Consider the following 26,373-nt stretch of genomic DNA (forward strand, 5'->3'; position numbering starts at 1 on the left):
AATTTTATTCCCAAAAAAATACTACTAAACGTGTTTTATCCAAGAATCTGTAATTTTACCAGCAGCCAATCAAAGACTAAAAGATGCTTAAAAAAGTTAATCTCCAACATTTTAATGTAAACGATAAAACAAACCAATTATGCACAGTGTGAAAGAGCATTGATTTATTTTCCACAGGTGTTACGCCAGAAACGATTCATTATGTACAAAATCTGGAATGTCGCGTGGATGCACGTCTGTGGTCTTAAGAAATACACTAGCTACATGTGAACACAGGTGCCTTCTGCATTGGAACTTATTGCTGCTTGTGCAACTGGAAAAGAGAAAAAAAAAATCACTGTGTGCGTATATATTTACACATTTTGATTAGTAATGCCTAAAAAAATAAAACACAGAATTGGCCTGCTAAAAATAAATAAGACGTGAGCATCCCAAACAGACCCACATGGATGACGACGAATGATTTCCCAAGATTGTCTACAAAAAGACGACAGTTTAACATGAATATGAACGTCACAATTTCAAACAAACACAAGATGCGAAACATGCTCACCGTTTCATCATTTACCGGCCCGTCGTCAACTACGACAAACAACCATCTAATTGACAAAAGTGACACTTTTACACAAAACGCAGAGACTATTCTCCACACTATTGTAGACATATAATATATAGATTTAATGTGCTATTACAAAACTCTCTTGTCCATATATAAAATCATGTAAAATCATTGGTGGTGTTACTAAAAGAGTTAAAAAAAAAATCTTACGTGGAAAAACAAAAGGCTTTATTGCTGTCAAGTGTGAATATTGCTTGTCGAAACAGTTCGAGGTCTTATGGCACTTGCTTATCTCCCCGGCATGAGTCAAATCAACAGGACTGGGCCCGAAAAAAAAAAAAAAAAGGCAAAAGAGTGGCGCTCTCCCAAATGAATGTGTGAAGAAACATTAAAACAAAGGCAAGACAAAGATGAAATATGGACCCGGCTTACTGGAACACTCCCACAGCCATCCTTGCTTTGGTCACATGGAACAAGAAGGAGAATTCGGCCGAGTGTCTCACTTTCACGTCCACTCTCCGAGTGCGTAATGTCCTACCGTTCCATTGCTGCTTCAACATGCTAAAACAAACAAAACAGGCAGAAAAGAGGGTGCGTCTTGCTCCCTCTAGTGGTCACGGACAGAAGGGGAGCTCAAGTCTTCAGCGGGTTTTTTTCCCCCATTGAAAAAAAAATTAGAAACCACAGTGAGAGCCCGTTTGTCCACCGCGTCATCTCGCTTACATTCAAAGTGGCATTCCCCCCCCCCATGCTTGAGTACAAAAATAAGTCTCCCACTCCCCCCCGTTGCTGTTTACGCTTGCACGTCTCTCACGATTGTCAGATCCACAGTGCTGGGGAAGGTCTTGAGGAGGGACACTGCGTTCCCATGGTCGATATTCACAAAGCTGTAGCCGTTCGCCTGGCGACACAAAAAAAACATTGTCAACAAAATAAACTCATGGTGCCCAGCTGCTCGCATTATTCTACACCAAAAACATTTTTCGATTCGAACCACTCCTACACGTTCAACGTAACATTTTTCACATATTTCAATTGAGCTTCCACTTTTTGTTGACAGACTGAAGGCAGAACTCATCAAACTGGTATGGTGACATACTTGGAGAATTTTATCCCCGGGCTGAAGAATCTTAGACGCTGGTCCTTCAGGCTGAACTCTCGTCACAAAGATCCCCTGAAAGAGTGGATCATGCCATTAATATTACTCTGTTTTTATTTTAGTGGATCTTGTCGTCGGCAAAAACATGACGGAATTAAGACAACATAATTCACAAACTGTATTGGGGGGGAAAACGTTACATTGTCATCTGGACGAAAGGGGTTTCCGCGACCTCCCACTCCTCCGGATATACTGAACCCAAGTTCTGGATTTTTCTCCACCTTCACGTGGATCTGAAATGCAATGCAAATGTCAACTTTTTCATTTCCAATATATGATTATGACGTCCCGACTGACCTCATGCGGCTGCCGTAAGGGCCCCGGGGCCTGGTGGGAGACTTTGAGCATCAAGTAATCGATGAGCTGCTCTCTGGACGGGTGGCGGGCCATGGAGGTCTGACTCCCATGGGTACGAGCAGACGAGACCGCCTGGCCGTTCATCAGAGGCACCTGCCGCATCCAAACATGTTGATGTCAAAGCTTCTTGTCGCTTATCAGGTGGAAAAAAGCATACGCGAGGAACGTCCACCTACTTTTCTGCGCGAGTCCATTGTGTAGCTCTGCTGCCCGGGTGGACCAAAGACGTCATCCTGCAAGAGACACACGGAGGTGATTCTTCACACAACTCGTGGATTAAAACAACAGCAGACAACATGGAGGTGATTAGTGGAAAGTTGTTTGAAGGGAGCTACGAGCTGAGCGTCTGGATTTCATCTACAAGCTGAGGAGCGCACTACGTGTATGCATTTCCACCACAGGAAGCTTTGGAGAACGTACGAGGGAAGCCTTCGTATGGTTTTGAGATCATTAATAAGAGCCAAAAGATGATCCTGCTGGGAAGGATGTTTCGGTGGAAATGCAGCTGGATTATTGGAATACTATTAAGAGGATATAAATCTCTCCTCTACTGATTCTTGAGGCCACTTACCTTCCACAACAAGTCACTTCTCAGGCCAAAACACAAAGGGGGGGCAAGTGGACGACCAAGCAAGCAGCAGAGGAATTTAAAAGACAATCATGATGATGTCACAAGATGGTGAGACAATGATGACATCAGCCGCTACGAATAATGATTATTAATTTGAACATGAATGAAAGCGTCTTGGGGGTTTAGCGTTGCTTTGCCACGGACAAATGTTCTGTTACCCGGGAGTAAGTCTTAACCTTCAAACGTGAAGCAAGTCAAGCCAATGTATCTTGCCGAGTAAAAGCACATAAATCGTAAAATAGGTGACTTAAGCGTGACTTGAAAGTTGAATGGCGGGGGGAGTGTGTGGCGTGCTCCAGAGGCATGCGCTGGTGACAAAATCAAACATACTCTCACTTGTAATGGTTACAAGTGTCAGATGCTTGCGGGGTGAAACGGGAGAGGAGACACGGGTCAGATTTGTGACATTGGGGTTCCGGACGGTACTCACGCTGAAGGCGGCGGCGGCGTAGGGCCCCAACACGTCCCTACAGCTGCCGTAGTAGCAGTCGCGATGGGGTGCGCAGCCAAGTGGCGCGTTATAAGAATTAAAGGAGCGGGACAGCGCGTTCTGAATGGTGGCGCCGGCCCATGACGTCAGCGGCGGCCATGCAATGCAACCATGACACGCACATAAACATGCAACAAAAACAAAGGCTTCATGCGATTGCCGATGACGCCCTGCCTGTTTGTAGATTTTTTGTTTTTAATGTAAAATATGTGCCTCGGCGCAATAATGGTTGTGAACCCCTGGTCGAGTGTTGCGTGTGCGTAGTTCTGCCTTAATAGTTTTTGTTTGTTTACCTTTTCCATCTTCTTAGCCTCAATGTGCCGCATCACCTGGTCCCTCCAGTCGGCCGGCACCCTTCCCGGTGCCCCCGATACAAGTCCACCGGATCCGTCCAGGAGCGAATGCTCCGACTTGACCCTGACGTTTGGTCTCTTACTGGGGCTACTGTGAGGGTAATGGAAGTCGCTGACCGACATGGTCCTCTCCGGGAGCTCGTGGGGCTGCGGCCGAGCGCCGGGCGGCCTGGTTGGAGCGGCAATGTCGATGCTGTACGTGCGGTTGGAGATGGGCCGCTGTGCCGCCTGGCTCATGGCCAGCGGGCCCCTGGCGAGGGTGTGAATGTCCCGGTAGGTCAGATAGTCGCCCATGGAGGAGGTGGAGGTGGCGCTGCTCTGCCGCTGTAGGGTGCCTCCCCTGGACTGGTTGCTGGTAGAGTGGAGTCTCTCCTTGGTCCACATGTCCCCTGGAGGTTTGGACCCCCCGGGGGGCCCCCTTTGCTGGGGCTGCAGCGGGTACGGCGGTGCCTGATTGCGGTTAGAGTAGTTGGTGTTGGCGAGCGAATGGGCGGCGGGGGGGAGGTAGCCTTGGTGTTCTGGGGGCATGGGCATCCTCTGGGCCCACATGCCATCTTTGCTTGAGTACTGGACGTTGTACTGAGGTGGGGAGGCTCCCGTGGGCCCGCTGGAGGGCACCGGGTACCTGCTGGTGCTGGTGGGAGGTATGGAAGAAGATAACTGCTCCGAGCTTGGCGAGACTTGGAGGTTGTGATCGTCCAGCAAGGAGGCGGACTTGCTCCTCACTATACTCTGGCCCTGAGCCGTGGAAGTTGGATCGGGGCCGCTGCCGCTCGCCATCCTATTCTCTGCTGCCGCGTCGCCGTCAAACGAGTACATTTTCATGCCGCCCACATCAATGTTGCTGACGCTCTGAGACTTGCTGACCTGGGGAGGTTGGCACCTCCTCTCAGGGGACAGTTCCTCAGTGCTGTGAGACATCTCGCCGCCGCCCGAGGACCCGTCGCTAACTTGCTGGTTTCCATTCTGGAAATGGCGGTTGTCAAAACCCCGCTTGCCGTCCGATTCCTGCAGTCCCACTAAACCGTTACGAGGCTCCCCCATGTTGTCTGTCGCCGGGTGCGAAACGTTCATGTTGATCTGGTCCCACTTGGTGTAGCCGTCTCCAAGGCCATTGTTGAGTCCCTTCTCAATGAAGGCCAGTCGGGCTTCCATAGACAGGTCGTAGTCACCTGCCGGCTCCGTGGCTCCCCGCTGCGCCCTCAGGAGCGCTTGGAGGGACGTTTCCGAGCCGTTGCCGTTATGGAGAAGCTCCCCGGCGTCTTTGGAGGGGTTCATGTTCTCATCCTCGTGCCTGGGACAAAGACAGCGCCAGAAATCAGAAGCGGAACATTGCGAGGATCTCTGAAGAACATTCGTCGTGTTGCATACCTGCTCTTGGGGAGGAAGGGCATCTTGGCTTCTCTCTCAGGGGTGCACAGGGAGTTGTCCTGGCTGCTGTCGGTGGTCAGCGACACGGAGTCCGACATACGTGACGGCGACGAGCAGTTGCTGTTGTTCTGGTTGCTGTTGGCCACCGTGTCATCAAGCAACGAGTCAGCGTCCTTGCTGTCATCTGTGTGTTCACAGCAACACGCCGTCACTCATCCTGCCTCATCTTTCTCTTGATCCGAGCTTCTCACAAATGGCTTCGTAAGGCTTGGGGATGCTCAAAATAATTCGTAATAAATCAATTATACACATAGTAACCCAAAATGTCGGAGAACCACTGTACCTTTTTTGTCTTTACTCAGCGTCACCACTTTGGGCTGGTTAATGGAGATCTCGATGAGAGGAGGCCTCATCTCGGCAATCCTCATCTCCTCCTCTTCGTCAGACAGTTCCTCAGAGTCCTGGAAAGACAAGAAAAGTGTTCAGCTCTGAAACTCTTAGACAGCCTTGGGGGCCATTTTCATCATATTGCATGTAAACCTTGGATTTACATACGTTTGCCTTGCTGCACTTACCTCCAGCGTGTCTTCGTGGTTTATGGTGGAGCTCTCGGACGATTTGAGCGGGGCCTGTTGGGAGCTGAAGGACTCGGACTCTGTGTCCCTAGATATGCCTTCTGGAATGTTTGGGATGGTGAAGGTGGTGTTGCAAGCTTTGGCGTCCAAGTCTGACGCTAGGCCATTGGGGCGGGGAGCGTCGATCACCTGCACAAAAAATATATGTTAACATGTTATCGCTGTCAACCAATTATGTTGTGTATCGAAATATTCAAAGACCTTGACTCCCACGTCCTGCACACCAATGTGGTTCCTTTCCGCGGGGGTCTTGGGGTCTCTACCCGACTCTTCGCTCGACTCATCCTCCTTGAGTCGGTGCGCCACCGACTGAGCCGTCTTCACCATGTTCTTCAGTTCGTCGGGATACGGCGTGGGGTAACGCTTCAGGTTGCCCTCCTGGCAGAGAGGAGGTGTTCATTCGAAATATTCACAAAACGGTATGACGACAAAGGAAGGATGCGGCGCCGTACCCTCGGAGGAGTTTCCCTCTCGTCTTTGTCCTCGTCGCATTCGAAGGCCACCTGAGCTCGATGCTTACGCTGTTCCTCCCACAAGACCGGATTGAAGCTTTCCGAGTCGGAGTTAGGGACGTCTGTAAAACAAGCGATAGAAGGGGAGAGATCTCTGTCAAAAATGATTTATTCAACAGTACCTTGACTAGTGGGATGAATACATTTGATGGCCACACTTGTCATTGAATTGTGACCTGAACCGTTAACTTAAAACCAAAGTACGTGGCGAATATAAAATACTGCTCTAACGTGACTGAGAGGAGAAATAGTCTAAAAAGATCTCATTTTAAATTTATGATGAAAAATAACAGTAATACCCAGATGTTAGGATTAAATTGAAATTTTCAGAGATAATTAAGGGCTTGATTTGTGGCATCTTATTTAAAGCACTTCTGTGTTGATCCTCCTATATTGAATATGTGCCTGTCCGACCTCAACCACAAGGTGGTGCAAAGACAAAGAGCTCAAATCTAAAATTTTACCTACTTCTCAATCACAGCTCAATTCAAACGTACACATGCGCGTAATTGGACTTTCTACCGACCTCCTCACTTAGATGATCGTTATATTATAAGGAGGTCAAAGAGGTTCCAGCTAGCCTCGAGAGGAGGTCGGTTTGCGCAACATGATGACAGGAGACACCACCTGTGTGCCAGGCAGCCCCTATTAAACATGCATTCGGGTCACACTCACAGTCTTCGGTTCGGGTCTGCTGCGGGAACATGTAGTTGGTCAGTACGGTTTTGTGGGTCTCTGGGTCTTCTTCCTTCTGAAGCGGGATCAGGGGTTTGGACTGCGGGAGATTCAGATCACTCTGAATTAATCTCACGAAGAATTGGCTCAAGAAGTCTTTAATGAATGGAAAAAAAAAAATACGGGGTACTGGGCCTTTACCTGGTTTTCAGAGAGCCACATGGCTGTCATTTGGCTGAGCTTCGTGAAACTGTAGGGGAGGTTCTTCAACCTGGAGAGGAACACAAACACTTAAGTCACAGTCTATAAAAGCCTGAGAAACACTCTAAGAATCAGTTGAGTGTGACAGTTTATTGGAAGGGGGGGGGGTGTGTGAATGCAAACAAATACAAATTCCGGAGTTTCTGTAATGACGAGATGGAGGAAGTCAAAGAGCATCTCAGTTTACAGATGATTGTAGGCTAATGAAGGTATCCTTGACGTCGTCATTAAGTGTCTCCGCTTACAAAGGAGGAGGCTGTCTGTGTGTAATCACAAACACACACTGGAGTTGAGTGCTCCACTCACTTGTTGTTGCTCAGATTGATGACCTTCAGCTTGTGCATGTCGCCCATCTCCTCCGGCAGCGACTCCAGCTTGTTGGAGTGCAGGAACAGCACGGTGGCGTTCTTCCAGTTGCCCATCTGTCACAGCAACAGATGTTTAGATGAGCGCACTCGGACACGGGTGAAGGGGCTACCGATTTACACTCGCCTCGGGGGGAAGCTGGCTGAGGAAGTTGTGATCGGCGGCGAAGGTGCGCATGGCCGCGCACTGGCCGATGGACGGCGGCAAGGCTTCGATCTCGTTGAAGCTGCAGTCCAGCTCGTCCAGGGAGCTCAGCCTGAAGGGCGGGAGACAAGTGATAAAGTGCCCAGTCGCTGTAAATTCTGGAACCGGGATGTTTCTATTTTACACCGACTGTGTGAAAACAGGAACAGGAACAGACACGGCAGGCCGAATTTCCTGGGGTAATATAAGAAAGAAATGGAATAGTGGCAATCCGGAAGGGGGGCGTGATGTTTAACACGACACTCCTCTCGCCAGAAACCAGATGCTGGCATCATCTAATTACGAAGGTTGGATTCTGTGTCGGCTGTGGGAAAGCTGCACGCAATGGCGGTGATATCATGCAAAGGCAGGTCAAACCTGGGGCTGTGACGTTGGAACTTGTGCAATGGCTGCTGGAATGAGGTTCCATTGTTCACCTGCGCCTTTGTCAAGTCAAAGGTAATAATGTGGGGGATGAAGTCTATCCACCATTTTATTACCATCTTTGGCGGTTGTTTCACACACGACACGTACTTCCTGGCTGTTCCCCGGCACAGCATGGCCGCTAATCTGCTCATCTGACGGCTAACATATGGAGTCATCTTTAAAAGCCTGACAGCGGGGAGGGGAGGGGGCTTATTATAAATCCAACAACAGCATGTGTCCGCCCCAACACAACGCAGCTTTCAATCCTCACACGGGATTAAAGATCAACCGTCGGGGTTTCGTAATCTGCCCCAGGCGGTGTACTCTTAACGCGGCAGATAATTGCTTGTTTGGAAGAAAGTGAAGGATTAGGAAACGAGAAGGAGGATGATCCTCACCCTCCGATGGAGTCGGGAAGCTCCATCAGTTGGTTCTCATCCACCTTCAGAGCCGTCAGTTTCTTCAGCGAACCTGAGGAGCACAGTGAGCAAGAGTGTTACACAACAACAGATCAGAGTTCTTTTTTTGGGGGGAATTGAGGAAGTATACGTGCTAAAACATCCATACCGATAGAGCCTGGTAGTTGCGTGAGGGCGTTGTTGGACAGCAGCAGGTCCTGCAGACTCTCGCAGCCGCAGATCTGCTCATCCACCATCTCCAGGTTGTTCTTGGAAACGTCCAAGTAGAGCAGTTGCTTGAGCGTGCCCAGCATCTGGCGACAAGTACAGACAGACCGGTTAAGGAGGACATGTTGCTCGCATTCCTGGTAAAAGAGCACACGTTGATAACGATCGACTAGATGGCAAAAGTTAAGGGGCGTGAGTTTTAGTGCGTAACAAACAAACTGTGCAACATATAAAAAAAAAAAAAAGTTGGTTTGAGTTGGCTGTGCCACTTTTTGTGGATGACGTATATACCCCAGGCAAAAACGTCAGACGGTTCCCGTCCATCCAGAGCTCCTTGATTCCAGTCAGCTGCTCCAATACCTCAGGCTGTGGACGTCACGGTGAGAAAGGAGGTTAAAATGTTTGTGCGTGGGAGAAACGCTCCGTGTGCCAAGTGGAGCTTTGGTAACAGCTCTCTTGAGGCCGCGGGGACACTCACCACTTCAGTGAACTCGTTGCTGCCCAGGTCCAACCTTTCCAGCTGTGTGAGCTTCTGCATGCTCCTGTGGATACACACACACACTCATCTTGAGGGCCGTAAAATGTGTCAGTGTGGGTTGGAAAAAAGCCGAGATTAGAAGCAACAAGTCCGCGTGCGTTGTTCTTGGCTCGCTCTCGTCCCGACGCAAAGCAGAAGCCCACAGACGGCTTTGTTTAATTCTGAGGGGCTCCTCATAAAGTGAGAATGGAAGTGAGTCAAAAGAAGACGCCGTCGCTAACAACCTTTTAAGTCCATGAAAACTTGGGAAGATACAAAAAGAGACTTTTGAGAGTGTGAATGTAAAGAGCGAGATCACTAGGGCAGTATTGACTTTTTTTTCCTCAAACAGCTCAAAGTACACGACAAGTTGTTTTGTCAATTCTTGATCGGTGAGCTATTAAATTAAAAGACTGGTGTATTTTTAATGAACTACAGCAGTAATACATTTTCATTATTGCAAGAATGTGACCGACACGGTTGTCTTGTGCTTACAATGAGCGGCGCAGACTTTTCCGGAATGACCGGTGCGGCTTGTGACTCCTAAAAAGCACCGGGCCCTGCTGTGTGAGAGCGAGTCGCTGAAAAGAATTTCTTTGTCCGCGGAAACATTTGTTGACATCTCCAGAGATGCCTGCCCCGTCGCCCGGGGCAACCCTCATCATGGCCGCTGCTTCTCTTTGTAAGGTCAGCCGGCTTTCTAATGGCTCTGGCGTCTGTCACGTAAACAGGTGGGGGTGGATGTAAAATGGAAGGCAACGGGGGAGGCAAGTTTCCCACTCATCAGGAGTCAAATTAAACAAGCGAGTAAATCTTCTCTTTGTTGTCCATTTCCCCAAAATGCACCTTTGACCAAATTGTGACATCACAACGTGGCTAACTGCTGCCCTTTTCCGCAATGCAACTTGATAGCAAAAATCGTCTTCACGCTAACGTGCTAAAAGCTAATTCACAGTTAGTGTGGCCAATTTAGTACATTTTCCTGACCATTCTTGCCAAAAAAAACATCTGCGAGGTTCCCCGAATGAGCACCAAAAAGCTTTCTCAAATGTTCTCTTAGTGAGGTCCAACCCTCAGCTTGTCGTTACATCAAAAAAGATTACAAAACCTGTCAGAGCAAGCCGGCGGGAAAGAGAAGTGGGGGGGATGATCTTATGTAACGTGATGGGACTGAACAGTACAAGAAAAGAGCAGGAGGAGGTTTGTTCTCCTCTTACTTACTTGGGCAACATCTTCAGCTGGTTCTCTCTCAGCTCCAGAATCTGCAGCTTTGTCAGCCTGCAGCCACAAGAACAATGCAAATGTCATCATTGTCATCATACAAACACACACTGGAACTCACTGTCTGTTTTGACTAACGGTGCGTCATCACAATGGGTCGGCGCGTCACATGCGTGAACCGCCAACAGGCAAAACAGAAGAACCAGTTTAGCCACAAAATGGATGGCCGGAAATTTCTGACTGATACAGGTTGGACTATTCTTGCTTCTCACATTTAAGTCAAGTTAGTTTTCTCCCCCTCCCAAACAGACCTGCCAAAACTAGCTGGTAGGAACTCCAGGAAAGCGTCGTTCAGGTAGAGCTGGCTCAGGCTCATGAGTTGGGTGAAGCCATCAGGGAGCCTGAATTGAGATTAAGACGTGTCACACCAACATACCAAGAGTTCTGCGCTTCGCCTTTTTCATACACACTTGGAAATGGGATTGACGCTGGCTTCCACGATAGTGAGCACTTTGCAGTTTTTGATATTCTCTGGAAACTCCTGGATACCTGTACTCACAGAAAGACACTCCAATTTAAATCTTATATCCATGTATGTGATTTTTGATATTTTCCAATCAGAGGTGAAATCCAAACTGACTGTTTTTGCTGACGTCAAGCTCCCTGAGGTTGACCAGGTTGGCGATGCCCGGCGGCAACACTGTGACGTCATTGTCAGGCATGCTCAATCGCTGGAGGAGCTGACAGTTGAATAGTTGCTAGTGGCACAAAGACAAATTTATTGACTGGAGCTCAAGAGTCAAAGTCAAACTAAAAGTTGTCCGCGGGCTCACTTTGGGTAGATCTTCAATCTGGTTGGCATCGAGAAAGAGCTCCTGCAGCGTCTTCTCAAAGCTGAAGATCTCCTTGGGTACTGTTTCCAGGCTGCAGTGGGAGTAGTCCAGTGATGTCACCGCCTCCTCCTCGCCCCGCAAGCAGCGGCACGGCACTAGGCGAACGAAGAAGCTGCGCTTCGACATCCTCAGGCACTGCAGGGGACAAGAAGAAGAAATCATTTTAATTATTTTAAAATGGATTATCAAGGATAAAATTCCTAATCATGTATTTATGTCAGACTTAGATATTTTTTGCATTTAAGAATTAGAATTTATATTTCTGTTTATTTTTTGTGTAATATTTTGCGCCAAACAGCTTTCATATTTTTTCTAAAATTCAAAATGTTTGTCTTACACTATTAAATATTTCCCATCTATTTGTGTCAATTACTTTTTGTTCTGTTATTAGGTTTAGCTGAACATTTTTGTCATCATACCAAGTCACACTTCCACAACAACAGTGTGGGTGGTGAGGAACTTCCTTAAAAAGGTTGACATATATGCACACACGCAAAGATGTCGGAAGTAAATAGTTCAACTGACACAAAGACAAAATGAAGAGACTCAAAGGCAGACATGCTTTGGCAGCTAGCTCCATGTGTGCATGAGGTTTGAAAAGTTTTTTCCTTCTTCAGTTTTGAACTTTAAAACCAATGCTGTATAAGAAGCTACAGTAACAACATCAATAGAATTAAATCACGATTTGGCCTACTTATCCCACACAACGTGTTACGATTGTGAATGGTGGCCATGTGAGTGCTGCGTTCCTGGCGGCAAGCCCCCGAGGCCTGGCAGCGAGCCCCGTGGCTTCCCCTCGGTGGCGGTGAATGAAAACGACATTCTCGTTTTATTTTCCTGGTCAGAGCTCCTGCTGGGTCAAGGCTGTTGCCATAGAAACCGTTGGACCGTTCCAGAAAAAGTCAGAAATGTCAAACCTCAGGCTCGGAAACTTTCTATGGAATGCAGCTTGGGGTGTCAGAGTTGGGGTAAAGCGTAAAAATACTTGAACTTAGGGGAAGATGTCAAACCTACCAAAGTGTTTGCAGCTCCGACTGTACCATCAAAAGCAAGAGAATTATTTCGCCGAGATGATTGACAGCAAACATCAGACGGTCTGTGTTGAGCATGTCAGCTGGACCACATATTTTGGTTGCGACATGGGACGCAAGGCCGTCTGGCAGCATTTATTTCCCGTCTGCTAGCGTCTGTAATCTCAGTCGTAGCAGGGGCAATCCCGGGAAAAGCCATAACAATCTGGATGAAAAGCTGCTTTGAGGGAAGCAAGCGAGGGCCGCCCGGCGCTAATCACATTGTCACATCCAGCAGACAAGCGGCGTTCGCTATTAATAACGCAAGCTGCCGCTGACAAGTACTTGGCTTTGAGCAAAAGGCCAACAACCTGGAAGCTTCTGTCTGATGCCTGCTGTCAATCATAGCATGTCGGATGAGTGATTATCATCCCTGAATGATGGAGCCAGCTCAGCCATGCACAATTTTGGGCTCCAAGAGTTTATATCGGTAAGATGCTAAAATACGAACAGAACTTCTCAAATGCTAGCATGCTAACATTTGACGTAAACATAGAGCATAGCAACCCTTGTTTTCGTATTTATCACGACACGCAAACACACAAAAGCAACCGCGTGAGCTGACCCGACGGTCACACTGGAATCTGAAGTTCCAGTTTCATTCTGGTTCTCAGCGAGCCTTCGAGCTCTCAGCGGTCTCGCGTGACGCCGCCGAACAAAAAGCCTGATTGTTTTCTCAACGTTTGGCCCCAAATGAGGGCGAGTAATCTGATCTGAGGACGAGGACAAAGTGGCATCGACGCACGAAGACCAGCGCATGTGAAGCCTCTGCGTACGCATGCTTTTACATTTTAGCACCCCGACATTTAATGTGCAAATCTCCTGGAAAGCCACTTCCTGCCTACGTGATGGCTGACATTGACTCTGCAACAGCAGCAGCGACGTCGCATAGCTAATATTTGGTGTCTTTCAATTCAGCAAAGCATCACTGCAGCTCCTGGTTGCACCTGTGTTGAGCAAACAGCGGCAGCGGGATGAGCAGGTCCGCATGTTTGCACAGAACGTTGCGACATATCCAAACATCTCAGGGACTGATTGCTCCCCTGGCTGCCTTTAAAGGGCACGAGTACAAGTCAAGCACAAGACAAAACAAATTAATAGATAACTAGGATTTTGGTCATGCGCCAACTGTGAGTTTTTTTATAAATGTTAACATGCCACCATTTTGTGTTGTTTTCAAAAACTGCCACTTGGACGATTAGGTCCGATGCAAAAAAAATGTATCGGCCTGAATTCATGAGAAAAGACCCAAGCGGGTCAGGCAGGCCTGCTAGTTATAAATAGAAGAGCCTCCATGTTGCCTGTAAGTTGTTAATTAAATATGAGCTCTCGTTAAGGACGAGCCTCTGGGATTCATTTGTACAGGCCGGCGAGCATTAGCGCAAAAAAAAGAGTCCGGCTGCCACAGACAATTAGAAGAACAGGGGGAAAAAAGTAAAGTTGCAGAAACAACGTGAGAGCGCATGTTTTTGTCCCAGATGATCACGCAAGGCCAAAGCAACAGTATCGGAAAAAAAAATAAAAATACTCATTTGCGAGCATCACGATCAACAATGTTGACAACAACTGCATCATGAGACAGGAAGTGCAATAATTACCTTAACTAGGGTTTTCGCATTAGCTTGGTGAGTATTTTAAGTGAAATAAATGACAAATAGTGTGAATTTGTCACCTACCTTGTCATTTAGGACTCAAGCGCTTGGGCGGTGGACAGTGGGTAATGGAACTAGCAGCAACAACACTGCAAGAGAGAAAACAGTAATTATTAAAAGTGTGACGATACTGAAATTCAGATTAATCACGCAGACTATATCATGCTCCATGTAAACATATACAGTGCAGCTCAGCCTCTGGCTAGCGGATGTCATAGCCAGCCATGCGCTTTAGGCAGTAGGTCAACGTGAATATTCTCCATCAGGTTCTTGTTCTATAACGCTTGTCCTTATTTGGGTCACGGATGAGCTCGAGTCTATCACAGCTGACTTGTTGCCATTCAATCACACGTAAAGATAAATAGGTATTCGCAAATGCACTCGTGGATAATTTAGATGCTTCAAGGTGGTAGCTGTCAAGAGTAGCTGGAATAAAGCCACATAGGTATGGGAAGAACCCAAATGCTGCACAGGGAGGTCAGAGCCGCCAATCCGAACCCAGAAATGCAAAACGTCAGAAAAGGCAATTGTGCTAACCACTTCTTCACCATGCTACCATTTGAGTATCTTGTATAATAAAAAAAAGAAAATATTATTTTTCCTTTTCATTAAATCAAAAACAATTTAGGCTTTTATATTTAAAAAAAAAAAGAAAATATTTTTTCCTTTTTATTAAATCCCCAAAAATTTAGGCTTTATAAAAAAAATACATTTAGATTTTTTTTTAAAGCATTAAGGACAATTCTTGTTTTTCTGTAACATTAAAGATAATTTTGAGTATTCAACAAGCCAACCATGCTCAAAGCATCAAAGAATTTAGTTTTTTTTTTTTTTTAGGGTGGTACTTCCTGCACAAAAGAAAAGCTCTTATGTTTTGCTGTATCCAATGTGCACAAAAAACACACCAAAGCAAGGTAAGCGCCAAGATTTTCACAAGCTGTCTGCGTTTGGCAAAAAACACAACAGTGGCATCTCGCTGACCCGGGCAAACAAGGGGCCGCAAGCAGATAGCCACACAATGGCGCCACAGTGCAAGGCCTTGGCCGAGACAAAAGAAGCCGGCGAGCGAGAAACATTCTCACTTGTTCATCACGTCCCCCCAATCAGCCGCAAACACTCGGCAGTTTCTGCTCCACTTCCTCTTCGCCCGTCTGACACCAAAAGTAAGAATACTACATACAAATGGTGTGTATGTGGTGGTTTTACACATTGCAGAATATTGTAGCATCCTCTGAGTACTATGGAATGGCAGACGTCAGCTGAATGGAGGATTCTTCTCGCTTGTGGAGATGCAACATGTGGCCGCCCTCTTTGGTCAAGGGTTAATTCAATCGGGTCAAGTTTTCCGATCCCAGTGGCCAGACGGTGTTTCTTTGAGGGGTGTGAGGTTGGGGGGGTTTCATGCTGTCACAACAAACAAAAACTTTTGCAGACCTCCAGTGAAGCAGATGGTCTTCCATGTTCTTACTCACATTCCCAAACAGGGAAGTCTCAGATTGCTGGATTGCATCTAATCCTAAATGTCTTAAATTACACCAGCTAATCTGATAAATGGACTTGTCATAAAATAAACGCACATTAAACCGCATACAATAGTAAAATCAAGAATGAAACACCACTTTTAAAAGAAGAATAATCAGAATAAAAGGGAAAAATGATGATAACAGAATAACAAAACCTGACATGAATAAGATCAACAAAATAATAGACTCCAACAAATATAAAGAAAAAAATAGAGAACAACAAGACGTAACAAGAATTGCAAAGAACCAAAAGAGGAATCAGAACAAAATGAACAAGCACAATACTAATGCAGGGGGCCCTGGAACATGGAATGTTTATGAGCAGCCCTGGCTAACACCAAAATATAAATGACAAAAAAAAAAAAAAAATCGAATAACTCTAAATGTAATAATTAATGTATTTAACATTTTATGCTGAGCATCTTGTCTGGTATCGGTTCCCTAAAAACACAAAACAGCTGTGAACACCATTTACTGACGTCCAACTCACGAACATCGATAATCATAACCCACATTAAATATCCATTTATTTACATTTTTACCTTAAATGATTTTCAATCATTTGTGGATGGAGGAAAAAAATCGGAATGTGTGTCCTCTGCTGTTACTACTCCGCCGCGACTAGGACTGTTAGCATTGTTAGCATGTCGTATGCTACCCCTCACCCCAACCTCCGGGTGAACAGACGCGATAACAAGGAGAGAAAAAAACACCCACCTTGGTGCCTTGCTGGCGGCACTGCGTCCAGCCGCGATGTCCACACACGATTACACTCCGATTTGACGCCGAGAGAAGAGCATTCAGTCGGCTAGAAAAGACAGCATCGCTCGATGGTACTTCGAATGGTTCCGAGCTAATGGGGCTAACAGCTAGCCCCCCACTTAACTCCAAACTGGCCGTGTGGGCTCATATCGGCAACAAAGCCGTCTTAAAGTTGTTCAAGTCACACTTGAACGGAAAGAGAATCCTTTAAAAATGACACAATTTGAGCTCAAATATAGGTGCTGGTTTCAGAGGGAGGAAAAAAAAAATCCAAAATGTCCACACGATATTCAGCGAGGAAATACAAAAGCGGCTCGGCCGAGTGGAAGCTTGACGTCCAGTGATGAAATGTGCCGCGCCCAGATGTTTCCACTCATCGTCTTTCTTTATCCGTAGGTCGATGTGAAGCAAAGCAGGTTAAGTTAAGTCCGCACGCTGTCCTCTTTCGGTTCCTTACTGAGCACCGAAGCCCCACGCCGACAAGAGGTGTCTCCGCCTCCAGCAAACAGAGAAGCGTCCGTCTTGATGCTTACCCGCTGAGCGCTCCTGCACTGCCCCCCACCCTCGCACATGCATTGTAAATACACACATTCAAATGCTCTACCTTCACAAAAATGCAAAACAGCCGAATAAACAACCATATACAATGCTAAATATGCATGCAAAATAATGTTTACACGGCGTTCTATCGGAAAGGTCAACAAAAGATAATAAAACCAAATATAGAATGCAAAGGAACTGAATCATCGAGTTCTTAAATTAAGCACCTTTGCTGACAATAAACTACAAAAACTATATTTTGTTTAGTCGCCATTAATAAGCGTTTGAAATGCAATGGCGCCCTCTAGTGGACGAATTATCTCCCGTACACTTTGACATAACCTTGATGACCCCGTTTACCTGGGTTGGAAAGGGATTAACGCAACTGTGTTTATAGAGCATTTATTTATAGAGCAACTGCTGCTGTTAAGTGCTGTTAAGACAATGTAATGTAGTATTTATTGTGTGATTCATACTTGGCAAGTGCGCCAGTCTGCAATGGCCCGCAATGTAAGTATGAAAATGAAAAGAAAAAGAAAAATAGAAAGAAAAAATTAAACAGGCAACTTTTATGATGTATAGCGGTCACTTCTGGTATCAGCGCTCGCGCATGCGCAGAAGAAGACCAAGCTAGCTGGAGCGAGTGACAGCGATTGCGAAGCGGCCGCGTCTCAGGTAAAAGGATGCTACTCCATCTTTTAACGTAAATTCATTAACAATACTGGCATTTCCATACTCATTTTTTGCTGTTTTGTATTCCTTATTCGTCACGTTACCGTCGCATCGCTAACAATCCCGCTCGTTTGCAGCAGAGACGGACGCCCATTTTAGCTACTCAAAATAAGAATTGCACTTCAACCCTAAAATGACCAAGATGAGGTGACGTCACAGCATGTTTGTCAATACTCGTCGGGGGTAGAAGGGGGTGCGGGTACGTCTGGGTGCCGCACGTGACCGTTTTTCCTGCGTGCAGTTTTGCGCCTGTTACCCGTGACGTCATCACACGCACCTTCGGACCTCACCATCTCACCATTAATAGCAGCTCAATGGATTGTTGATTAATTATGTGAGCTATTACGTTTAATTTTGTATATGAATCAAAACTATTAGTTAGCTTATTTGAAGGGTAATATTTGAAGGTTGTAAACAACAACTACAACAACCAAGAACTGTTTAGATGCCCCAATTAGAATTTGCAGATTATAATGATTTAGATGACTGATAATTTAACAATGTAAGAAATAGTTTTGGCATTATGTCGCATACATCTGGAGTCACCTGCCATGTTGGGGGTCAAACTTGGAAAAACCAGTAAGGAATCACAAATCAAGTTACCATTGTATTCAACTGTTTGTGTGTAGATTGTAGGTAACCATGGCGGTGGACAAGCGCTTGGCGTTTTCTATCGTACAGTTCCTACGGGATCAGACGCATGGCGGCACGTTGAATTCTGACGAGCAAGAGAGCCTTGAAGGTACGTGAATGTCTGGTAATGGTGGTCAGGACCGGTATGAACGTCTGTTTTTGTTATAGTTGCAATCCAGTGTCTGGAGACCACCTTTAAGATCAGTGCTAGCGACTGCCACCTGGCCGCACCGCAGCCCCTCATGGAGATCTTTCTCAACTCTCTGCTCAAGGTGAGTGGACATTTTGTTTAATATTTCAAGACTCTGTTGTCTTAGACACATGAAAAAAATATGACCATGTTCACCATATTTCTCGCAGAATGACAACCTGCTTTTGCCAGCGACAACTCCTTCACCCGAAGACGCGGAACGAGCCGAGCAGCTGAAGAATGAAGGTGTCAAAGATCATTTGACATGCATGCATCTAGAAGTGACCAAAGGAGCGGTGCTAAATCACAATCGTATTTTCAGGGAACAATCACATGAAGGAGGAGAACTACAGATCTGCGGTGGAGTGCTACACCAAGGCCATAGAGCTGGACTTGAGGAACGCCGTCTACTACTGCAACCGGTATTAGCCACAACCCAGGTCGCATTAAGGCTAGGTAATGCTAGATGATGCTAACACTTGTCACGCAGGGCGGCCGCTCATAGTAAACTGGGCGACTACACGGAGGCGACGGGCGACTGCGAGCGAGCCATCAGGATCGATCCCAGCTACAGCAAAGCTTACGGAAGGATGGGGTAAATCAGTGCAACATTGCATACCCAAATATATTGACGAAAACATCATGTTTGGGATGCTCTGTGCTCACAGCCTCGCACTAACGGCTATGAATAAATACCCCGAAGCCATTTCCTACTTTAAGAAGGCATTGGTGCTGGACCCGGACAACGACACATACAAGTCCAACTTGAAGGTGGCTGAGCAGAAGCAGAAGGAAGTCAGCAGTCCCGTGAGTGCAAGACAAAAATAAACACCACTTCTGATAATAAAGGAACGAGATTGCAACAGCCGGTTATTAGTTGGCTCACACATATTGAGTAGTTGTTAAATATTAAAGTACGAAAATCTGGCATTTCCATTTTTTTCCACTGTCTCATAATGCAGATGGCAGCCGGTCTGGGATTTGACATGGCCAGTTTGATCAACAACCCCGCATTCATCAGCATGGTAAGCGCAGTACTTCCTTATTTGGTCCTTATTGATGACCACAAAGCAAAACAATGACAAATTTGCTTCCTGTGTCTGCAGGCAGCCAGTGTGATGCAGAACCAACAGGTGCAGCAACTGTGAGTGTTGGCGCTAGCTACGTGTTAGCTTTGAAATTAGCGTTTCACTTCCTCGTTATGATTGACAGAATGTCCGGGATGATGGCCAACGCGGTGGGAGGACCAGCCGCCGGAGTGGGAGGACTGACTGACATTTCCAGTCTGATTGAAGCGTAAGTACGACTTCTTGGTGCGGCTTCTGTGAATGTGGAAATTTAAAAGCAGGCACTCCCGGTTTTCGATCAGGGGGCAACAGTTCGCCCAGCAGATCCAGCAGCAGAACCCAGAGCTCATCGAGCAGTTGCGCAATCACATTCGAAGTCGATCGTTCAGCGGGAGCGCCGAGGAGCACTCATGATGCTTCGGGTTGGTGCCAGCAGCTCCCCCCCCCCACGTGTCCCCCACATTTTCCAAAAATTAAACTCACACCAATCTGAGGCAACTCTTCTAGGATGGACCCCTCAGATGATTGACAGCTGTGAGGAAGACCCGACATGAGCGCAGTGGCACTTTGACTTTTGACCTGTGAATTTAGTTTTTCTCGCTATGTATTTTGCAAGCCAATATTTGAGATGCGAGTTCAATGGATGCCACAAATTCGTCTCGTAAGTCAAGGTGCCACTGCTGTCACCTGACGTCCGCTGTTGCTTTTTAGTCATGTGACTGACACGCCTGCATTGTGACATTGTCATTGCACTTTAGCGCCACTAAATAATAAAAAGTATAATGTTATTAATGAACACTTAAAAACTATGTGTATGTTGTATAAGTGTAAGGTTGCTCCTCCTGCATGCTTCCAAACGGGTATCAGGCATCAGAAGCTTTATGGAAACTAAGTTTGATTTAGACCAGAATTAAATTTATGCCTTTTCTGTATATTTCTTAAAAGTGGACATGACAAAACACAGAGTTAGCTCACTCGAGTTCTCGCAGACGCTCTAATCAGTCCTACTGGTCTAGGAAGCTGCTTCCTTCCAATGACTATAAAAATAAAATGTCATGAAATCAAACTCTTTTGTCATGTTTTATAAAACGATTTCAAAAAGACATAAAAAAAATATTAGCGTGTTTATTCACATATTCACATTATTTTCAAAGGCTTTCATTATTCACAACCATTTGTATGAGCATTAATACAGTGTGCACTGTGATGCGTTGGCCTGTTGTAAAGCCTATTTAAAAAAAAAAAAAAAAAAGAACTAAAAGGTCAAATGCTAGGACGGACAAACCACGCATACTTGAGCCACGTCGTCGTACTCGTACGTACGTTTCAGGAACGAGTCTGTAAGCCTCAGACCGGAAATACTCTGAAACAAACCAAACAAAACCGAATCTTTTTCCAATGATGTCCATTTAAAATGAGTTTTTCCTTATAGTAATTAAAAAAAATTAAAAAATACTAGTAACTTGGAGACTCTGGATCAAGGATATGGAATAAATGCTCAAATGTCTTACCTGGAGACCCTGGACGGACGCCAGCAGCGTGAGGGCCAGCGAAAGCGACGCCCCAGGGCTTAGCTTGCCCAGAGCTCGGCCGGATACGCCGCACCAGTGAATGGACGACGTGTTGATCATGTCCACAAGAAGGTCCATGGTCCTTTCGCTACACGTGCACACATAGAGAAGACCTGAGGTGAAACGAAGAAGCAGGACATTGTGCCTGACTGTTGCTTGCCTACCTGCAGTTGGTGATTTTACATCTGATGTCAAACGGTTCTTCCAGGTTGACCGTGTCGGGAATGACCTCCATGGACAGGCGGATGTCTCCGTAGCCTGGAGCCTGTCCACACACAATTGTGATGGAAATGTACTCCATCAGACAAAACATGACATCATTTATATTAATTGGGTTGATTGGGGTATACCATCCTCTGTAGTTGGCTGGTCTGCAGGCGTCCCCTCTCCCCCAAGTTGGTCTTCCACACGATGTCCAACTTCCCGATAACAGTGACACCCTTGATGACACCGGCCTTCTCGGCGTACTCGGGCTTGGGGGTCAGGCAGTAGAGGTACTGACGTGTGTCCATGGGTTGCAAGTATGACATTTTGCCGAACGTCGAAACCCTAACGGGAACAAATACTTTGTGAATGGACTTAAGTGGATTTAGGTATATTACTGCAATGTCTTTTTAAATACAACAACTCCAAGTAGGGTGTGTGAGTACTTTTGCCATACCCGTGGTCTTGTTGGGTGACGGTGTTGAGTTCAGTCACGTTGTACATCATGGACGGCTCCAGCGACACCTTCTCCATGAACATGGGCGACGTGGTGATGTTCTGGATCTGGGCCTCCAGGAACACTTCGTCCGTCTGCGGCGGAGAAGGCAGCGGCAGATGGTTATGGGGAGGCAGAGGGGTTTGAGGGGAGGGGGTGGATTTGAATGTCAGGCCCCAAACCTGCTCTGACACCTCAATTTACTTTAGGTAATAAGCTTTAATGCAATGTGATTGGGACAGATTTAAATTAGCTCCGTCAAAAAATATTAGTAGTATCATGTGTCATTTTTTGGGTGTTTGTGGTCAAAAGCAGCATTTGAACACAAAACGTCTCAGCCAACGCAGATTAGCTCAGTAGCATTAGCTCATTATTTTATGCCACCAGTTGCCACCGCCTGACGCTCCATGCAAAGCCAACCTGGCCCCACGTCTTCACAAATTGGTTTCATCATCAGGATTTCAGATTTGGATCTGAACATAGTGATTTTCAATTCATCAAAATACAGTGAAATACACCCCCCCCTCACTCGCGCTCTCAAAGACACGGAGTCAGACGGACAAGCACCACATGCAAAAGGAAGTATGGCAAGGAGGTGTGCACAAGCAACAACAATGGGAAGCTTCCCAAACTAAAACCATCTTTAAATGTTTTTAGAATCAAACAACTATCTAAAATGATAATAGAGTATACAACTCATGTTGCCATTGTTGTTGTTTGCTTCCACCTGCAGGCGGCGTGAAGAAGAGAGGCGATGAGAACAGAAAAATGAAAACGATTTACCACAGAACTGAGGTCACTCTAATGGAGAAAATAAAAGGACAAAATGAACACATGCCAAATGGGATGTGGGCTTACAAACGGACTAACGAGATGGGGGAACGTACCTCGGCATTGTAGAACTTGGTCTTGACATCCAGGGGCTTGAGGACCTGATTGAAGAGAGAATGCAGGCTGAATGTCTCCATTGCTCGCCAGACAAAGAAAAAAGAAAACCCGAGCGGCACAGCCGTTTAACGGACGAGGGCTATGTTGGGCGCTTTTGGCGAGTGCTTACGACATGTCTCAAAGGCGCGATAAGTGAGCTGCCTCACCTGGAATTTGAAGAACTTGCGGAAGTAGAGCTTCTCTCCGTGCTGTGTAGTGTAGCTCACGGCGCACACCAGGCTGCATATAAACACAAAGGTCCACATTTTGCTAGCACATGTAAAACAAACATCAACATTGAAATGGGGGAGAAAAATCTTGAATTTTATTTGAAGGCCTCGGAAGGACTCACATATGTGTTCCAATCTCTTTGACTTCATGATGGATGACATCATCAATGCAGCACTCGGGTTTGAGTTCGGCTACGGCAGAGTTGGACGCCGACAGGTTAAGTCTCTGAGAGCTGGTCTGCAAATCAGCCTACAGAGGAGCACAAGGCATCAAATGAGATTTGGGAGGCCCCTTGCTTCATTTGAACCATTCTTGCCATTGGTTTACCTTAACTAGAATGTCTTTGACCACCTGACTGCTGTCATTGTGCACGCTGATGTAGCTAGAGAAGGTCTCGCCCAAGAAGATGTTACTGCCGAGATAGGACGGGAAATTTGATTCAATAATGCATACATTCAAATATTGGCAAATTCCTTCATATCAATATTACAATTCAATTTTTTTATTCAAATGAAATTGTTTTAAAAGTAATAAGAATATAATCAAATGAAAATCAGCTCAAAATTTCACTGTAAAAGGAAACGTTCAGACGACTCACCCGAAGTTCTGCGGCAATGTTAGCATCTCGCCCAGCATTAGCGTCTCTGCGCCCTTGATAGTGGACGGATCATCTCGCATGAGGCGCCCAAAGAGGTCACCTGTCAGCACAAACCATGGTGGCAACGTGAGGTGTTAGAGGAACAAATTTTATTAACTATCAAATATTGTGTATATATATTAATACAATCAAGTGGATGTGCATGCCAATTCAGATAAGGTCACCTGGGAGGTCTCGCTCTTCACATGTCACTGGCAGGTTTGTAAACAGAGTTGGTTTTGTCAGCCGCATTACTAAAAAAAAAAAAATACAATTTTTTAGGTATTATATAGCCATAGGTCAATTGCTTGTCAATAGGTGCCCTGTCATTGGCTAGTGATCAGTTCAGGGGTACATTAATGAGTGCTTTATAAAATGAATGGATTGGTAATAATTATTAATAATTTATATTTCTATAGCGCCTGACAAGAGAGCCCAAGTACACTATATATTGTAAATATAACAATAAGGTTGAGAGTAAAGCACCCCCAACAAAACCATAGCACACACAAGAAACACACATAACCATAAATGTACTCGTAGATTAGATTAATAAATTAAAAACAGAGCGGTAACGAAAAATAGCGCTAGCCGTATTAACAGCGAGCAGCATATGGTAACAAGTCTACTTATGCGACGTTTTAAATTAGATTCCCGCATGAAGTGTACATCTTCAAAAAGATAAATGAGACAAAGTACCTTTTAATGCAAGCAGATGTTCCTGTTTGGCCTGACTTACATCCATTTTGACAGAAAACGGCTTTAATTCGGGGATGCTAGCCCCGGGGAAGCTAACTGTTGTGACAGGAAGCAGACCCACGTGACCAGAGGTACGTGTCTTCTTCGAGGTTTTTGGTTGCGCGCGTGATGCTGCCGTCTAAAGGAGCCAAGTGGTACTACCACACTAACTAAACGTCATTGACAGAGTAACGTCGATTGTTTTTGTTTTTTATACATTTTTTAATTTCAAAACTAGAGAAGCCATTGCATGTGCTTCTATATTGATATTTGAATGAGCACGAGCTTATTTATTCAAAAAATTGCATAAATTTGGTTTGATAACTACTCATAAAATAAACAGTCAAATTGGACAGAGTATTGTTTATTAATTCAGGAATCATAAAGTGTAATATATCAATGATACATGAGTGATTAAATGTTTTCATGTCTTGTTTTCAATCCATCCATCTTCTGAACCATTTATCCTTAAACAGGATAATTTTTAATGTGTTTTCTGTCCCATTCTGTTGCTGTGTCCCTTAAATGGCTTCTTCTCTCATCAAAATCTGAAAGCAATAAAACAAATATTAATACAACAATTTTTATTTATAATAATAATAAAAGAAAATTACTCACTGGAGTTGCTTCATCATTGGTATTGGTGTTTGGACGTTGCCAATCGGTTTTGGACAGAATTCCAAACACAAGAACACTGAACGCCACAGTCAGGACTCCTAGCATGTTGCCAAACAGCGCCTCTACAGGAAGGGAGCTGTAAGCACTTGCTGACACACCATCCCTAACAAACACCAAAATAGTGACTTTAAATATGACCCATACAGCAACTCTCCCAGGCCACACAAAGAGACTGAGCAAAAAATATGACATACACATATCTATGTATACAAATATCATTCCATGATTTCCAGTGAGGTTAAAAAAGTCATTGAACGCCTCACAGTGCAAAGAAAAGCTGTTCGTTGATCCCACTGATGCAGGCAGCCAGAGTGAGCATCAGGACCGCTTGTCCAGTCCACACGTGGATGCCCTTCAGGGCACCGCCCAAACGCGGCGCTGAACACGGCAGCAAGAAGCCCACCAGGCCCAGGAACCACTGTGGATTAAAGGAGACATATTATGCTCACAGAGATTACATTACGTTATCCTTGCTCTGTCTTGACTTCTCAGCGCATGTAGCTAAGAAGATATAGAAGGAGATGCAAGTCAATTTGTCAAGTCAGCGTATTCCCTACCTGCCACGCAAAGGTCACCACGGCGCTCATTCCCACCCAGCTGTGCAGAGAGTACAACGCAGGGATGTTCAGGTTGCGGTGCACGATGAAGACAGCGTGCAGGCCGACGGCGGCGAGAATCAGGGCGGCCAGCATCAGTCCTGCGTGAAGCATCTTCCATCCACGCTTCTTATGCGACCACCCCCAAGGCACGCGGAAGAGAACGGCAGCTGAATTCGAGGAAACAAGTCATTATACTGAAGTATTGGAATGCTAAAGATTCACTAAGTTCAGTTGTATTTAACTTTTAAATGACATAACATAAATATAACAAATTTAACATCTCAAAAGGTTTCTGAGCTGAGTCATAAAAATATATTTTCACAATTGTCACCTAAATTCCCTTCAATGGACAATTGGAACTCACCGAGGCCATAGAGGACCAGCAGTCCACTGATCATGAGGACGGGATGCCAATTAAATTGGGCCTGGGTTCCATCCCAGGCAAATCCTCCATGCCAACGCCAATACCAGTAGACAACCAAGACCACGCACGCGATGCCCGTGGTGATGCACAGACACCAAGACATGTAGAAAGTCGCCCTGGATCCCATTGAAAAATCTCCACTCCACGTCCTTGCTTGGACTCCGCAATAATGGCACAACCAAAGAATTGTCACGGATGCATCAGCTGTCCAACAAAAGATGTGATAAGCAGTCAGGAGGGAAGACGCCATGACATTTTCATGCTTCCTGATTAATTTTTTCAGTTAATTTACACTCTTAAATAACATACTGAGCTAGCAAAGTAGCGGACTACTTTTAATACTTTGGCTACAATATTCAGTTTGAGTTTCTTGATTGGCGAGGAACAATTTCCAGTGCCATGATTGATACAATTGATTGGTTTCTATCACCGTGACTGACGAGGTTCCAGAGTCAGCGGTGTGA

At 45.7% G+C, this 26,373-nt stretch overlaps 4 protein-coding genes across 7 annotated transcripts; 1 reads left to right on the forward strand and 3 right to left on the reverse strand.

The window, feature by feature from the left end:
- Positions 1–149: 149 nt before the first annotated feature.
- On the reverse strand, positions 150–11,397 carry erbin (erbb2 interacting protein). 2 transcript variants are annotated; one of them, XM_088391542.1, is made up of 25 exons: positions 11,176–11,397; positions 10,983–11,100; positions 10,813–10,891; positions 10,654–10,743; positions 10,343–10,399; positions 9,083–9,146; positions 8,896–8,970; positions 8,546–8,690; positions 8,377–8,449; positions 7,496–7,625; positions 7,310–7,425; positions 6,944–7,013; positions 6,743–6,842; positions 6,008–6,129; positions 5,757–5,933; positions 5,496–5,684; positions 5,264–5,381; positions 4,921–5,104; positions 3,490–4,843; positions 3,137–3,256; positions 2,252–2,308; positions 2,016–2,168; positions 1,859–1,951; positions 1,659–1,733; positions 150–1,460 (listed from the first exon to the last, which is right to left on the reverse strand). In XM_088391542.1, the coding sequence occupies exons 1-25, from the start codon at positions 11,395–11,397 to the stop codon at positions 1,353–1,355; spliced, it is 4,089 nt and encodes a 1,362-aa protein (XP_088247668.1). In that variant the 3' UTR covers positions 150–1,352. The 2 variants fall into 2 exon arrangements, with proteins under 2 accessions (XP_088247668.1, XP_088247669.1); XM_088391543.1 differs by lacking the exon at positions 3,137–3,256.
- A 5,997-nt stretch (positions 11,398–17,394) lies between these two features.
- sgtb (small glutamine rich tetratricopeptide repeat co-chaperone beta) lies at positions 17,395–20,470 on the forward strand. 2 transcript variants are annotated; one of them, XM_088392485.1, is made up of 12 exons: positions 17,395–17,457; positions 18,144–18,256; positions 18,316–18,419; positions 18,508–18,583; positions 18,660–18,759; positions 18,828–18,932; positions 19,006–19,144; positions 19,300–19,362; positions 19,444–19,481; positions 19,550–19,633; positions 19,707–19,826; positions 19,912–20,470. In XM_088392485.1, exons 2-11 carry the CDS (start codon positions 18,157–18,159, stop codon positions 19,816–19,818), a joined length of 921 nt encoding a protein of 306 aa, XP_088248611.1. In that variant the 5' UTR covers positions 17,395–17,457; positions 18,144–18,156; the 3' UTR covers positions 19,819–19,826; positions 19,912–20,470. The 2 variants fall into 2 exon arrangements, with proteins under 2 accessions (XP_088248611.1, XP_088248610.1); XM_088392484.1 differs by having other exon boundaries at positions 19,707–20,470.
- Positions 20,471–20,515: 45 nt separating this feature from the next.
- trappc13 (trafficking protein particle complex subunit 13) lies at positions 20,516–24,330 on the reverse strand. Of its 2 annotated transcripts, XM_088392482.1 has the most exons (13): positions 24,170–24,330; positions 23,651–23,724; positions 23,432–23,526; positions 23,161–23,245; positions 22,955–23,082; positions 22,770–22,842; positions 22,563–22,607; positions 22,459–22,476; positions 21,637–21,770; positions 21,326–21,524; positions 21,140–21,240; positions 20,916–21,063; positions 20,516–20,767 (listed from the first exon to the last, which is right to left on the reverse strand). In XM_088392482.1, the coding sequence occupies exons 1-13, from the start codon at positions 24,213–24,215 to the stop codon at positions 20,675–20,677; spliced, it is 1,239 nt and encodes a 412-aa protein (XP_088248608.1). In that variant the 5' UTR covers positions 24,216–24,330; the 3' UTR covers positions 20,516–20,674. The 2 variants fall into 2 exon arrangements, with proteins under 2 accessions (XP_088248608.1, XP_088248609.1); XM_088392483.1 differs by lacking the exon at positions 22,459–22,476.
- Positions 24,331–24,556: 226 nt separating this feature from the next.
- On the reverse strand, positions 24,557–26,112 carry LOC148389690 (lysosomal membrane ascorbate-dependent ferrireductase CYB561A3-like). The gene is made up of 5 exons (XM_088392379.1): positions 25,850–26,112; positions 25,444–25,652; positions 25,150–25,304; positions 24,827–24,989; positions 24,557–24,756 (listed from the first exon to the last, which is right to left on the reverse strand). Exons 1-5 carry the CDS (start codon positions 26,034–26,036, stop codon positions 24,730–24,732), a joined length of 741 nt encoding a protein of 246 aa, XP_088248505.1. The 5' UTR covers positions 26,037–26,112; the 3' UTR covers positions 24,557–24,729.
- Between the last annotated feature and the right edge of the window lie 261 nt (positions 26,113–26,373).

The sequence above is a fragment of the Syngnathus floridae genome, chromosome 12 (genome assembly GCF_059516105.1).
Source record: "Syngnathus floridae isolate MCC-2025c chromosome 12, RoL_Sflo_1.0, whole genome shotgun sequence".
Taxonomy (NCBI): domain Eukaryota; kingdom Metazoa; phylum Chordata; class Actinopteri; order Syngnathiformes; family Syngnathidae; genus Syngnathus; species Syngnathus floridae.